General features: G+C 46.1%; 1 protein-coding gene across 1 annotated transcript; it reads left to right on the top strand.

The window, feature by feature from the left end:
* Nucleotides 1-2,275: 2,275 nt before the first annotated feature.
* LOC142496776 (fatty acid-binding protein, liver-like) lies at nt 2,276-11,726 on the top strand. The gene is made up of 4 exons (XM_075603698.1): nt 2,276-2,433; nt 6,123-6,295; nt 8,560-8,649; nt 11,548-11,726. Exons 1-4 carry the CDS (start codon nt 2,367-2,369, stop codon nt 11,596-11,598), a joined length of 381 nt encoding a protein of 126 aa, XP_075459813.1. The 5' UTR covers nt 2,276-2,366; the 3' UTR covers nt 11,599-11,726.
* Nucleotides 11,727-14,729: the final 3,003 nt, after the last annotated feature.

Raw genomic sequence — 14,729 nt, 5'->3', positions numbered from 1 at the left:
TGCCATACGCGGACCTCTGGAAATCCTATGTTAAGATCATCTATACATCATAATGAAAAAGGCAGCAGCAGGACACTCCAATATTTGAAATGATTTATTAATTCAATGCTCGATTTGCATTATTTCGCGCGTTGATGACTTTTTTAAGCTTGTGAAGTGAGATGTCAACATAGTTTTTATCCAAACCTTAAGGGGCATATGTACCAGCGCAGAGAAAAGTCTATTTTTCTGTATTTTTCATATGTAGCAAAAATGTAAAATAATAATGCAGGGTTTAACACTTCCCATTATAATATGATCCATCACATAAAACTCCTACTGACTTCTCAAGTCAAAAACAAAAACACACGCTGCAAAATTGGAACCAAGTGCCTTGATACATTGATGCAGAATGAAAATGACACATTTTTGCTCCAAATGATCACAACCAAATGTCTCCCAGATGCAAAACTATGTTTCATTTTAAATTTATGTGCATTGGAAATCATCTAATACACAATAAATAATTCGGCTATAAAAACATTAGCATCCATCTTCTACAATCTTTTAAAGGTACTGTACAAGCAGATATTTCAGAATGCTAGACCAGGGGAGCGCAAACGTTTTGTGCTGCGCCCTCTGTCTTCCCTGCTGCATCGCCCGCGCCCCCCCCCCCCCTCCCTACCTTAGAGCTACGTCAAATGAAGCTGTGGAGTCATGTCACCCGTGGCGTCATTTGACGCATGTGACGTCACATCACATGACCCCGTTGCCATGGCGACGCGTCACACAGCAGCTGAATCTGGGTCAGTAAAGTGTTGCATGGGGCCTCACGCGATCCCCCGGGAATTAAATTGCATTAAATTGAAATGCTGTGGGGGAAGAGCGCGGGGCGTCTGCAACGGCCCACGCCTCCCCAGCAAAATCTCCTGCCCCCTGAGGGGTGCACCCCCCAGTTTGCGCACCCCTGTGCTAGACAACGGAACAGAAGACAGCATAGAATCAGTGTAGGTTGTGATACCTTATAGTGATTCAACATAACAGTTCTTTATAGCTTAAATGATTGAGTAGTTTACAGAGCTCTTGCACAAGAGGAACGGGAGATGCACGGTAGTTTCATCTATAAAGAATTTCCATGTTGGTCCGACCTGCAAAGAGTCTACACCAGTGTTTTTTAACTGGGGTTTCTTGGAACATTTCGGTTCCCCGGGCATCCCTATAATTTATCAATATAATTTAAAAATTGTACCAAATACAGAACAATTTACAATGCATCTGATCTCAGGCGCGCTATTAGAGAGGTTTGGGGTTCCTTACAATGCATCTGATCTCAGACGCGCTATTAGAGAGGGTTGGGGTTCCTTACAATGCATCTGATCTCAGACGCGCTATTAGAGAGGTTTGGGGTTCCTTACAATGCATCTGATCTCAGACGCGCTATTAGAGAGGTTTGGGGTTCCTTACAATGCATCTGATCTCAGACACGCTATTAGAGATGGTTGGGGTTCCTTACAATGCATCTGATCTCAGACGCGCTATTAGAGAGGGTTGGGGTTCCTTACAATGCATCTGATCTCAGACACGCTATTAGAGAGGGTTGGGTTTCTTACAATGCATCTGATCTCAGACGCGCTATTAGAGAGGGTTGGGGTTCCTTACAATGCATCTGATCTCAGACGCTCTATTAGAGAGGGTTGGGGTTCCTTACAATGCATCTGATCTCAGACGCGCTATTAGAGAGGGTTGGGGATCCTTACAATGCATCTGATCTCAAACGCACTATTAGAGAGGGTTAGGGCTCCTTACAATGCATCTGATCTCAGACGCGCTATTAGAGAGGGTTGGGGATCCTTACAATGCATCTGATCTCAGACGCGCTATTAGAGAGGGCTGAGGTTCCGCAGAATATCACAATATAATTATAAGGTTCCTTAACCAAAAAAAGGTTGGAAACCACTGGTCTACACATCTCCAGGACCAATACTGCAAGTAGATCTTTGAAATGCATGCAGCACAGAAGATGCAACATCATAATATGCTTATTACAATGTACATTGGTGCAATCATATACAATGGTGATGGTCTTATGTGACCCACCGCCCCATAATGTTCGTAGAATTACACGAGACAGAATCTCAAATCTTACATCATATTCACCGGTGGCTGCAGGGGCCGTCGGACACTGAACTCTGGGGCATGTCCACCCCCATTAAACAAAGGATTAATGATTGATCTCTGCGGTTAATAATTATGACATATGCTTGACCCAGGGCGTAAATCAGTGCGCCTGGCTCGATATAAACCCCCTCCGTGTGAGTACTGCACTTCTGCTCTCCTATCCCCTTCCTGCGAGCTGTACCCTGCTCAGCACCATCAGCACCATCAACATGTCCTTCAGTGGAACCTGGCAGGTGTATGCTCAGGAGAACTATGAGAATTTCCTGAGGGCTGTGGGTAAGTCTCTTCTTCATTGGATCAGAGGGGGGTTTAAGCTGCAGGCTCTAAAGATCTGCCAAACCGGCCCTTTAATGTCAGAAGCCAGCAGTGCACAGGAGGTGTAAAACTGTGGCACCGAGCCATGTATCTCTCAGCCACAAATAACCCCTTCACTGCCAGAAGGGTCAGCAATTCACTGCTCTGGTAGCAAAAGGGGTTAGTCACTGATATGAACAGGGTTGGATGAGGGTAGAGGAAACATTTGGTGGACAAACACTGCCCCCCCCCCCTTTCAAATGCCCCCAAGAAATGCAATTTGTAATTCATTTCCAAAGTAACCAAATATTTGCTTTGTGTTTTAATTAATTATTTACAAAAATGTTGTTTTTAGGTAAGGGATTGCACTTTTTAATATCGCTAAAGGGCACTTGCTTTAACTTATACACGGTTAATTCAGTAGTGAAGATCCCCGACTCCTGCTTCCCATCACATATAAATAGTAACTATTTTAGGCCCAGATCCACAGAAGCGTGCTAAACTTTCATTCATTTGATAGGGCCTAAAGGTGTGTGAAAGCATGGCATCCTTTTGTGGATCCGGTACTTAGCAGGGTAGTTGAAACTGCATTTAATGTAAGAAGTGCTTGTTGCACTGTGCTCTTGCTTAGCCTGTCTTCGCCACCTTCTCTTTCTTGACTATTGTGTGTGGAACACAATTTCATTGAACGCATGCTTCTTACTGTTATATCTGTGACACGTAGCAGTAGGTGTAGTGTAATGGTTAAGATGGGGGTCCAGTTCCTGCTTGGCCCATGAAGATTTGCTTAATTAGATGGGTGCAAATAAATGTCCCGCCTTTCAATATATATCAAGTAGTGAATGTCCGGTTCTTTCCTCCGTTTATTCAGAGACAGAACACGTCTTGTAGAGCATCACTTCAGTCACTTACATCAGGTTTTCAGGCGTGTAGAATTTAGTTCTAGAGTGGAAAATCGTCAGCTTAGTTGATGTTAAATGATTCTGAATTCTATACATCCAAATATAATCTTCAAGGCCGCAGACAGATTTTCCGGGCCCAGGACTAGAGTAACGATCGGGCCCCACCCCGTGTCGTCGGTCTTGAGATCCCCCTCTTTTCACACCTCGCAATCCCCCTTCTCTATTTCCCCCCTTCTTCCCATGTATTTCTGTCCCCTCCATCTCACTCTTACCCCTTCTCTTTTCCGTTCACTCCCCCCTCCCTCTCTTACACCCCCTCTCCTCTCACTCTCCCCCCTCCATCAATTACTCCACTCTCACTCAATCCCGCTTCCTCAATCCCCCTTCCTCACACTCATTCCCTCCCCCGCCACCCCCAGCCACCCACACAATCCCAGCGAAGATAATTACCCACCAAAATACATACAAACCCCCCACCCCCAAATACATAAACACCCCCCATATAGATACAACCCCCTCCAAATAAAAAAAAACTTAAATACATACACCCCCCAAATACACACAAAAAGCCCTCACCCCCAAATACATACAACCCCCAAATACATACATAAAAACCCCACCCCCAAATACATACAACCCCCAAATACATACATAAAAACCCCACCCCCAAATACATTTTTTTAAAACACCGCCCCCAAAATACATACAAAAAACCTCACCCCAAAATACATACAAAAAACCTCACCCCAAAATACATACAAAAAACCTCACCCCAAAATACATACAAAAAACCTCACCCCAAAATACATACAAAAAACCTCACCCCCCAAATACAGTACATACAACCCCCCAACCCCCAAATACATACAACCCCCCAACCCCCAAATACATAAAAAAAACCCTCACCCCCAAATGAATACAACGCCCACCCCCCCCCTAAATACATACAACCCCCCCGCAAATACATTAATGAAAAGACCTACAGACTAAGGCCCAGGACACAGTGAACTCAGCGTCCTGGGCCTGCATCTGTAATGAACGCGGCTATAGTTTCTCCCTCCGCATGCGCGCTGATGCGTGCGGAGGCTGAGAAACTTCCCCGAGACAGGCAAGTTTGAAATTTGCAGCTCGGGGAAGCGGAGGCTGCAGCCGGTCCGGCACTGTAACTACAGAGCCACCAGACCAGACAGAGGTGTGTGTATGTGTGTTTGTGTGTTTGTGTGTTTATATATATGTGTGTGTGTGTATATATATATATATGTGTGTGTGTGTGTGTGTGTGTGTGTGTGTGTGTGTGTGTGTATATATGTGTGTGTGGTGTGTGTGTGTGATGTATGTGTGTGAATATATTTATCAAAGTTGCACAATGTTAATAAATAATTTATTCTCACATGTCTTTTTTTAATTTTTAAAATATTATATAATATACACACACACACACATATATACACACACACAGGTTCCCCAGTGACACACAAACACACAGACCACTTCAAAGTGACACACACACAGTGATACCCGCCTCCCAAGCGCGCTTGCTGTCTCCTCTGCTAGGACAGCAAAAAGCTCCTGGTAGAGCGAGCGGCAGCAAGGAGCAGCAGCACAAAAGTACTTACTATGTCCCAGGCCTTACTTACCTTGGGGATGGTCTCAGGCTTCTGGTGCTCCGGCTCTCCCCAGCCGTGTGGGCCTCAGAGAGACGCCCTGTGCGGGACAGTGTTGGGAGCCCGCAGCTGGGGAAGGCCGGTGCCCAGCGGCCGGACAAAGCACTTCTTTGCCCGGCTGCCGGTCCTCTCGTTGCTGCCACGCCCCAGCTCTCCCCAGCTGCGGGTCCTCCCTCAATGACACCAACACACTGTCCCGCTCCGTACCTCGCACGTCGGTGTGCGTAGGGCCTCTCTCTCATACTGGCGCATGCCGGAAGCTGCGCCCGGCGAACGCCGATGTCAGAGGCTCAGCGTGGAACAGTCTTGCTGTCAATGAGGGAGGCCCACAGCTGGGGAAAGCCGGGGCCCGGCGGTAACGAGAGGACCGGCAGCTGGGCAAAGAAGAGCTGCGGTTTTCTCACTGTCAGCCCAATGTTCTTAGTCAGCCATCACCATTAGAACATTGTTTCTGCATTCAGCAATATTTACTTTGATTTACAAAAACCCTCTTTGTTCTGTCACTAAGTAACTATAGAATTAACTGTGTACTAATCTTTTAAGACCGATCTCTATTGTATAGTTTTACTAAGTGACTATTTCTAACTAACCCAGTATACTTTCTAACTTATTACTATATTCCTTATTTTAACCAGTTACATGCTGAATGTATATAGACAATATAGCATCTTTATTATTCAGACTTGAAATTGTCCTATCTTCAGCTCACTTACACTCCATGTCAGTAGTGAACCTACTTTAGCTCTCTGTGCCTTCCTAAAGTTACGTCTTCACTATAGGCTGAAGGAGTGGCTCAGGGGAGCCTGGTTCAATTCCCCGGTGTCGGCTCCTTGTGACCTTGGGCGAGTCACTTTATCTCCCTGTGCCTCAGGCACCAAAATCATAGATTGTAAGCTCATCTGGACAGGGACGGTGTCTGTAACATTCCTGTGTGCTGCGTACCGCGCGCTGTACTGTCACTGTGAAGGGGTTTGCGTCCCATTGGGAGAAAAGCGCTACATGAAATTATTATTATTAATACCCCCCTAATTGGCAGGAATCCTGTGATACTCTTCTCCCATTACATAAGAGGTAGACGCCGGTGACATATGTATGTTATTTCCAGGTTTGCCAGACGACATTATCAAGATTGCAAAAGATGTGAACCCAGTGATTGAAATTCAACAAAACGGAGACACGTTTGTTGTTACATCCAAGACACCCAAACAGTCTACGGCCAATACTTTCACTGTTGGGAAAGAATCTGAAATCACCACGGTGGATGGGAAGAAAATTAAGGTAACATTCCCAGGGATGCATGTTGCAGTATTGCCTACAATGTGACGCCTTATCACCATGGGATGCCCCAGTGCATTCTGGTTCACAACGGTACTGCGTTTCTGAGACTTGGTGAATCTCACGGTGACGCGGTTGAGAAGTTAGCAGTACTGTGAAATTACCAGCTTGGTATATAGAGCGGAGCCCACCAAAATGGGTTTAAACCGCTGATTTGCGCCTTAATCGCTTTGCTGCTGTAAAGGACAGCAATGCATAGCTTTGCTGGGCCCTCTGGGGGGAAAGGGACAATCCTGCTCACTGTTGGAAAATATATTGAGTGGCTGAAGGAGCGGTTCAGTGCGTAACGAGTCCGACTCTCAAAATAATGACACTGGTTTTGAAGCAGGCGAGCCTGGCTAAAATCCTGGAGTCTGCTCCTTTCTGACCTTGGGCAAGTCACGCCCTCCCCTGACTGCACTTCAAGTAATGCACTTTAACCCCTAATGTGTCTCTAAGCCTCCCAACATACCACTTACATTGTAAGCTCTTTGGGACAGGGTTACGCTGTCATTTACCTGCTGCACGTATTCCTATTGTTTGTCATGTATTTACCTCCTACTGCAATGTTGTAAAGAGCTGCACACATGGTTGTCGCAATATAGATACAATTATACATACACACACACAATGCAGGGACTATGGCTATACAATTCTATGTACCACACACTATATTGTAATTGTGAATGGCTCTAAGTCCCATTGAGAGAAAAGCAAAATATGAAATAGAAAAGAAACTATACAAATGGTGCAATCGGATAGTGCCCCGATAAGTATGAATAACCCCCCAAGAGAGAGAGAGAAGGAGAACAAGGGAATAGGTGTCACTTTGTGTGTTTTACAGATGCAACCTTGCCTACTAAGGCTGAGTCCATGGTATCGGAGACCGCGCGATCAGATTGCCTTAAGGCATTGACCACGCGGGTGGAGGCAGGAGTGGGCGCGCGTTGCGCAAGAAATCAGTTGAAACTGATTTCTTGGCGCGACACGCAGCTCCGTGACTCCCCTATTCACGCCCCCCCATGGCGCGTCTACCTTGGACAGGAAAATCACCCGCTTCACGCGGGTGACGTCGCAGGCACCGCACGCCTCCGCGCAGGCGAAAGCACCATGGCTCGGGCCTAAATGTTACAATGGAATACTAACTGTATTGATGTTGGAGATGAAGAAGCGGTGTGTGTATTTGTGTTGGAGATGAAGAAGCGGTGTGTGTATTGGTGTTGGAGATGAAGAAGCGGTGTGTGTATTTGTGTTGGAGATGAAGCAGCGGTGTGTGTATTTGTGTTGGAGATGAAGCAGCGGTGTGTGTATTTGTGTTGGAGATGAAGCAGCGGTGTGTGTATTTGTGTTGGAGATGAAGCAGCGGTGTGTGTATTTTTGTTGGAGATGAAGAAGCGGTGTGTGTATTTGTGTTGGAGATGAAGCAGCGGTGTGTGTATTTGTGTTGGAGATGAAGAAGCGGTGTGTGTATTGGTGTTGGAGATGAAGAAGCGGTGTGTGTATTTGTGTTGGAGATGAAGAAGCGGTGTGTGTATTGGTGTTGGAGATGAAGAAGTGGTGTGTGTATTTGTGTTGGAGATGAAGAAGCGGTGTGTGTATTTGTGTTGGAGATGAAGAAGCGGTGTGTGTATTGGTGTTGGAGATGAAGAAGCGGTGTGTGTATTTGTGTTGGAGATGAAGCAGCGGTGTGTGTATTTGTGTTGGAGATGAAGCAGCGGTGTGTGTATTTGTGTTGGAGATGAAGCAGCGGTGTGTGTATTTGTGTTGGAGATGAAGCAGCGGTGTGTGTATTTGTGTTGGAGATGAAGCAGCGGTGTGTGTATTTTTGTTGGAGATGAAGAAGCGGTGTGTGTATTTGTGTTGGAGATGAAGCAGCGGTGTGTGTATTTGTGTTGGAGATGAAGAAGCGGTGTGTGTATTGGTGCTGGAGATGAAGAAGCGGTGTGTGTATTTGTGTTGGAGATGAAGAAGCGGTGTGTGTATTGGTGTTGGAGATGAAGAAGCGGTGTGTGTATTTATGTTGGAGATGAAGAAGCGGTGTGTGTATTTGTGTTGGAGATGAAGAAGCGGTGTGTGTATTTGTGTTGGAGATGAAGAAGCGGTGTGTGTATTGTTGGTTGGGATACCTTTTAATGGCCCGGCAGGAACGTTATTTTGCAATGTGAGGAGAGTTGAAGGGAGCCCAGATATAATTTTTATTTCTAACTGTTTTATTTCTTTTTCTTCAGGTCACAGTTAACTTGGAAGGTGGAAAACTTATCTGCAAGAATGATAAGTTTTCCCATATTCAGCAGGTTCGAGGGAATGAGATGGAGGAGGCAAGTGTAAAATAACCATTGACATGTAGGACCAGATTTACTAAACTGTGCTAAGCCTTAGTTGCCTGTAGCAACAGTTACAAAAAAAAAGTGTATATATGTATTACACTGAAAAACATCCCATTGTGTTTAATAGGATAGTTTTTTTTAGGAGTTATAGGGAGTGGTTATAGGATCAATAATGGGAGAAGTTATAGGAAAGCGGTTAGGGGAACGGTTATAGGAGCAGTTAGGGGAGGAGTTATAGGAGCAGTTAGGGGAGGAGTTATAGGAGCAGTTAGGGGAGGAGTTATAGGGAGCAGTTAGGGGAGGAGTTATAGGGAGCGGTTATAGGAGCAGTTAGGGGAGGAGTTATAGGGAGCAGTTAGGGGAGGAGTTATAGGGAGCGGATATAGAAGCCGTTGGGGGAGGAGTTATAGGAGCAGTTAGGGGAGGAGTTATAGGGAGCGGTTATAGGAGCAGTTAGGGGAGGAGTTATAGGGAGCGGTTATAGGAGCAGTTAGGGGAGGAGTTATAGGGAGCGGTTATAGGAGCAGTTAGGGGAGGAGTTATAGGGAGCGGTTATAGGAGCAGTTAGGGGAGGAGTTATAGGAGCAGTTAGGGGAGGAGTTATAGGGAGCGGTTATAGGAGCAGTTAAAGGAGGAGTTATAGGGAGCGGTTATAGGAGCAGTTAGGGAAGGAGTTATAGGGAGCGGATATAGGAGCAGTTAGGGGAGGAGTTATAGGGAGCGGTTATAGGAGCAGTTAGGGGAGGAGTTATAGGGAGCGGTTATAGAAGCAGTTAGGGGAGGAGTTATAGGGAGCGGTTATAGAAGCAGTTAGGGGAGTAGTTATAGGGAGGAGTTATAGGGAGGAGTTATAGGAGCAGTTAGGGGAGGAGTTATAGGGAGCGGATATAGGAGAAAATAGGGGAGGAGTTATAGGGAGCGGTTATAGAAGCAGTTAGGGGAGGAGTTATAGGGAGCGGTTATAGGAGCAGTTAGGGGAGGAGTTATAGGGAGCGGATATAGAAGCAGTTAGGGGAGGAGTTATAGGGAGCGGTTATAGGAGCAGTTAGGGGAGGAGTTATAGGGAGCGGTTATAGAAGCAGTTAGGGGAGGAGTTATAGGAGCAGTTAGGGGAGGAGTTATAGGGAGCGGTTATAGGAGCAGTTAGGGGAGGAGTTATAGGGAGCAGTTAGGGGAGGAGTTATAGGGAGCGGTTATAGGAGCAGTTAGGGGAGGAGTTATAGGGAGCGGTTATAGGAGCAGTTAGGGGAGGAGTTTTAGGGAGCGGTTATAGGAGCAGTTATAGAAGCAGTTAGGGGAGGAGTTATAGGGAGCGGTTATAGGAGCAGTTAGGGAAGGAGTTATAGGGAGCGGATATAGGAGCAGTTAGGGGAGGAGTTATAGGGAGCGGTTATAGGAGCAGTTAGGGGAGGAGTTATAGGGAGCGGTTATAGAAGCAGTTAGGGGAGGAGTTATAGGGAGCGGTTATAGAAGCAGTTAGGGGAGTAGTTATAGGGAGGAGTTATAGGGAGGAGTTATAGGAGCAGTTAGGGGAGGAGTTATAGGGAGCGGATATAGGAGAAAATAGGGGAGGAGTTATAGGGAGCGGTTATAGAAGCAGTTAGGGGAGGAGTTATAGGGAGCGGTTATAGGAGCAGTTAGGGGAGGAGTTATAGGGAGCGGATATAGAAGCAGTTAGGGGAGGAGTTATAGGGAGCGGTTATAGGAGCAGTTAGGGGAGGAGTTATAGGGAGCGGTTATAGAAGCAGTTAGGGGAGGAGTTATAGGAGCAGTTAGGGGAGGAGTTATAGGGAGCGGTTATAGGAGCAGTTAGGGGAGGAGTTATAGGGAGCAGTTAGGGGAGGAGTTATAGGGAGCGGTTATAGGAGCAGTTAGGGGAGGAGTTATAGGGAGCGGTTATAGGAGCAGTTAGGGGAGGAGTTTTAGGGAGCGGTTATAGGAGCAGTTATTGAAGCAGTTAGGGGAGGAGTTACAGGGAGCAGTTATAGGAGCAGTTATAGGAGCAGTTAGGGGGGGAGTTATAGGGAGCGGTTATAGGAGCAGTTAGGGCAGGAGTTATAGGGAGCGGTTATAGGAGCAGTTAGGGGAGGAGTTTTAGGGAGCGGTTATAGGAGCAGTTAGGGGAGGAGTTTTAGGGAGCGGTTATAGGAGCAGTTAGGGGAGGAGTTATAGGAACAGTTAGGGGAGGAGTTATAGGGAGCGGGATATAGGAGCAGTTAGTGGAGGAGTTATAGGGAGCGGTTATAGGAGCAGTTAGGGGAGTAGTTATAGGGAGTGGTAATAGGAGCCGTTAGGGGATGAGCTATATGGGGTAATTATAGGATCAGGAAAGGGACAATCTGGTAAACTGCTGAAAAAGATATTGGGCGTTACATATGAATGGAACTATACAAATTATGCAATTTGTTATCCTCTGTGACATAGAGAAAGAAAAAAAGAGAGAGACTGTTGCAGTCTAATGAATGTATGGTTCTTACATTGTACAGATGTAATCCTACCTACTAAATGTTACGTGCAATGCTATATTAGATGTATTGGTCTTGGCGAACCATAGGTGCAGTAAATATTTGCCTTTTTATGGCCCAATAACACCTGACGCTTCTTGGCACTGCAGGGGGTAAAGAGAGCACATACTGTACATATATGTTATTAAAGGCGTGAGGGGAGAGATTATATTGAGTGATAATAATTAATGGCCGTTGAAGAGGTTACAAAATTCTATATTTCAACGTTTATGCTGGCACAAATGAAAGGAATTCTTGGACTGCATCCAGGGGCAAATTGTGTCGTGTTGATATTTATATATCCCCAGTGTGTCTCAATGTGTAATCTCTATGCATGGCATTAGGAACAGAAACTAATACGCATTATTCCCTTATTTATTTGCAGACAATCACCATCGGTTCGGCAACACTGACACGGAAAAGCAGGAAGGTTTAAACGAGGAAAAATATCTAAATAATTGCAATGTTCCCAAATATTCGACGTTATCTTTTCTCACAGTTTTTGCACCATTTAACAACTTGGCGTACGCTCTAATAAAGATAGCCGTTATCGAGCAGTCTGAATTTGCTGTGAAACGGTTTTATTTTACTCATTGTCTGGTGAATGGATGGAAGATGCAGAAAACGTAACAATGCGTCCGTGTGCATCACTCACAATGTGTCAAATCAGTACAGTGTGTGAGATACAGGGCTAGAAACCTCTACCACTGAGAATACAGCACTGCTATAGAAAATCGGTCTCCAATAAAAACTTCATATTAACTCTTTGGTAGCCCAGGACATAGTCACAACGTCATGGGGACTGGCACTTCGGTGTCATCATGACTTGGTGACTACGTCATCCTGAAAGTGTCTAATTTTTTCCCCCATATTCGATTGCGTCCTGCGTTCCTACGGCGCACAGAGAGAGAGAGAAAATATATATATATATATATATATATACACACACACACACACACACACACTGAGTTAAGTTACGGTGAGTAAAAATAGTGACAAAAAGCCTCCACAGCAAATATAAAGATGAGCATACAGTTGTATTTACATATGCATATTTGCTTTGCTGTGGAGGGTTTTTGTCACTTTTTTTACTCACCATAACTTAACTCAGTATGGTAAACCCCATCCTTTAGCTTCTCTGCATATCCAGTTTACCAACCCCACACTGATGAGACCCAGCTTCTCGGCCTTTTGGCTAAGATCAAGGCGAGATGAGTGCTCCTCTCGACCTGCACAGCTATGACCAAATGCAGTACTATCCTACATGGGGCTCCAGTAGGAAAGGTCTGTGGCAAGCATTTGGCCCTCTAGCTCGTTGAGAGGTGGTGTCCAGGCCCCGGACCACAGAACCCCTGAGCCTTCGGGCTAAGGGGGGATGGCATTAGAACAACCAGCCCTTCGGGGCTGGGGAGCACCCGCACAACCCTCGAAAGAGGGGATATGATGTGAACTCCCTTGCGGGCCTCGGGCCAGAGGGAGGAAGAGACGGATGTCCTGAATCCTAACGGAGGAAGGCATCAAAGTCCCTGGAGACCAAGGCTTTCAGGCTGAAACCTCCAGGGAAACTGGGCACTGAGGGCGGGTCTGACTTCTGTTGGACAGTCTAAGGGCAAGCTCCCTATCCACTGAAGTGGACTGGGATCCGATGAGCGAGAGGGTGTACCCTCTCGGGAGGAAGAAAAAAAAAAAAAAGCTGTCTGTGGGTTGGTTTTCTGGGTATGCACCCTAACCCTGGTTGTGCTCAAAGCTGTGACCATGCAGCAAGCTTAAGCCTTTAGGGAACCATGTTAAAAATGGTTTTTGAAGCAAAAAGTGGCACTGTGTGCTCATTTGCATGTCATTCCCCAGAATCCCTTGCTGCAGTGGAAGTGCTGGGTGATAATGGTGGAAGGCAGGGTTGCAGACCTGCCTAAGACATGCAGATGAGCATACAGTTGTATTTACATATATATATATATATCTTTCTTCATTCATTGTAACATCGCCGGAAGAAGAGATCAGTGTATCTCGAAAGCTCGCACAAATAAAAGCATTTCGTTAGCCACAGAACGGTATCATCTATTTGTTTTTTGATTATTGAAGCTCGGCTAACACGGTACTGATACCTCTACATATATATATATATATATATATATATATAGAAGCATTAGGCCGGGATTATAGTGGCAGTGCCCGACGCCAAAACAAAAAAAAGTTGTTGTCCAATGAGCGCGCACGATGACTGCGCTTGCGAACAATGCGTCCAAGAGCGCAATTTTTAAAAAGATGTTTGAAATTTTTCTTGCTGCGTCACGTGAGAGGTTCAGCCAAAGAGGGCAAACCGCTCACGTGACGTCATGGCCACGCCTCCAGCGTGCAGTGTAGGTTTCGCGGTCGTGCGCGCACTGACGCCACAACTATAAATGAGGCATTAGGGAGAGAGATAGAAGGGGGAGAGAGCGGAGGGAAGCTAATGTGATAAGAGAAAGTGAGGGGCAGAGCGAGAGATAGACGGGGGGGAGACAGGAGGATTGAAGAGGTAGGAGAGGGGGGAGAGAATGTGAGAAGACTATGAAAATGAAGGGGGACAGAGGAAAAAAAGTTACAGGTGTCTCTTATTTTCCGTTATCTACCAATCTACTTATTAGGAATAATAGCAAACACACAAAAATACTAAAGGTTATCAAGCTTTTTACAGATTAAGTTTTTTCTCTCCCTCATATGGTTTTATCTCTAGCATAATCATGAGACCCAAGAGGTCGGATTAGCTGTCTGTGAGTAGGGTTACAGGCTTTGCACTTCTTTAACCAAGGGTGTGCTGAAAAGCTGTGCATGGCTTGTTATATAGTGCGTGCGGGTGCGCGTGCGCCCGGCGCTCTGCGTGGATGTTGTGTGCGCGATTAGTTAATATAGCGCACGCAGTCGCGTGCACGGCTAAGGGGCGTGGTTCTGATGTGACATCGTCAGGCCGCGCTGTGATTGGCTCGCAGCGCGAAAATACAAATGTCTTCTATTTTGCCAGATCTGCTGCGCCAACGCTTTTGGATTTAAGCTCGGCCGTCCGGGAGGATTTAAAAAAATATGTTAAAACGTCAGGAATTTCCGGCAACGCATGCGAGCGTTAGCGTTGTTTATGCGCGAACGAAACCCGAGCACGCATGCGCGAGCTTTGAGTGCTGACCGCTCATGGGCGAGCGATACACGGTCAGCACTCACCGCTCCCGTATGCGTGAACATAAGGCTGCGTCCCCGCTAGCGCTGAGCGGGCGGCGCTTGGCGAGGTGACTTGCGCATATATATATTCATACATACAAGTCTCCTCGCGCGCTTAGATAAACACATTTTTTAAACTTTCTAGCGCGCTCAGCTTCCCCTAGAGCTCTCCAAGCATGAGAGCGCTCAGTGCCAGCGGGGACAAAGCCCAAGTCGGAAGCTCAGCGCTCACGCATTCGCAGCCTGCTTCGATTTTTTTTAAATAGGAATTTATGGTAACCCTATTACAGGCATACCCCGGTTTAAGGACACTCACTTTAAGTACCCTCGCGAGTAAGGACATATTGCCCAATAGGCAAACGGCAGCTCACGCAT

The sequence above is a fragment of the Ascaphus truei genome, chromosome 6, assembly GCF_040206685.1.
Source record: "Ascaphus truei isolate aAscTru1 chromosome 6, aAscTru1.hap1, whole genome shotgun sequence".
Lineage (NCBI taxonomy): Eukaryota > Metazoa > Chordata > Amphibia > Anura > Ascaphidae > Ascaphus > Ascaphus truei.
Note: the sequence above shows the minus strand (reverse complement) of the source record. Positions and strands in the feature narration are given on the sequence as shown.

What these genes read in the sequence shown, in the direction of transcription:
- LOC142496776 (XM_075603698.1), top strand. Translation starts at nt 2,367, where the DNA reads ATGTCCTTCAGTGGAACCTGGCAGGTGTATGCTCAGGAGAACTATGAG. An exon ending in GAATTTCCTGAGGGCTGTGG is followed by an intron (nt 2,434 to 6,122) that starts GTAAGTCTCTTC and finishes TGTTATTTCCAG; the next exon opens with GTTTGCCAGACGACATTATC. An exon ending in TGGATGGGAAGAAAATTAAG is followed by an intron (nt 6,296 to 8,559) that starts GTAACATTCCCA and finishes CTTTTTCTTCAG; the next exon opens with GTCACAGTTAACTTGGAAGG.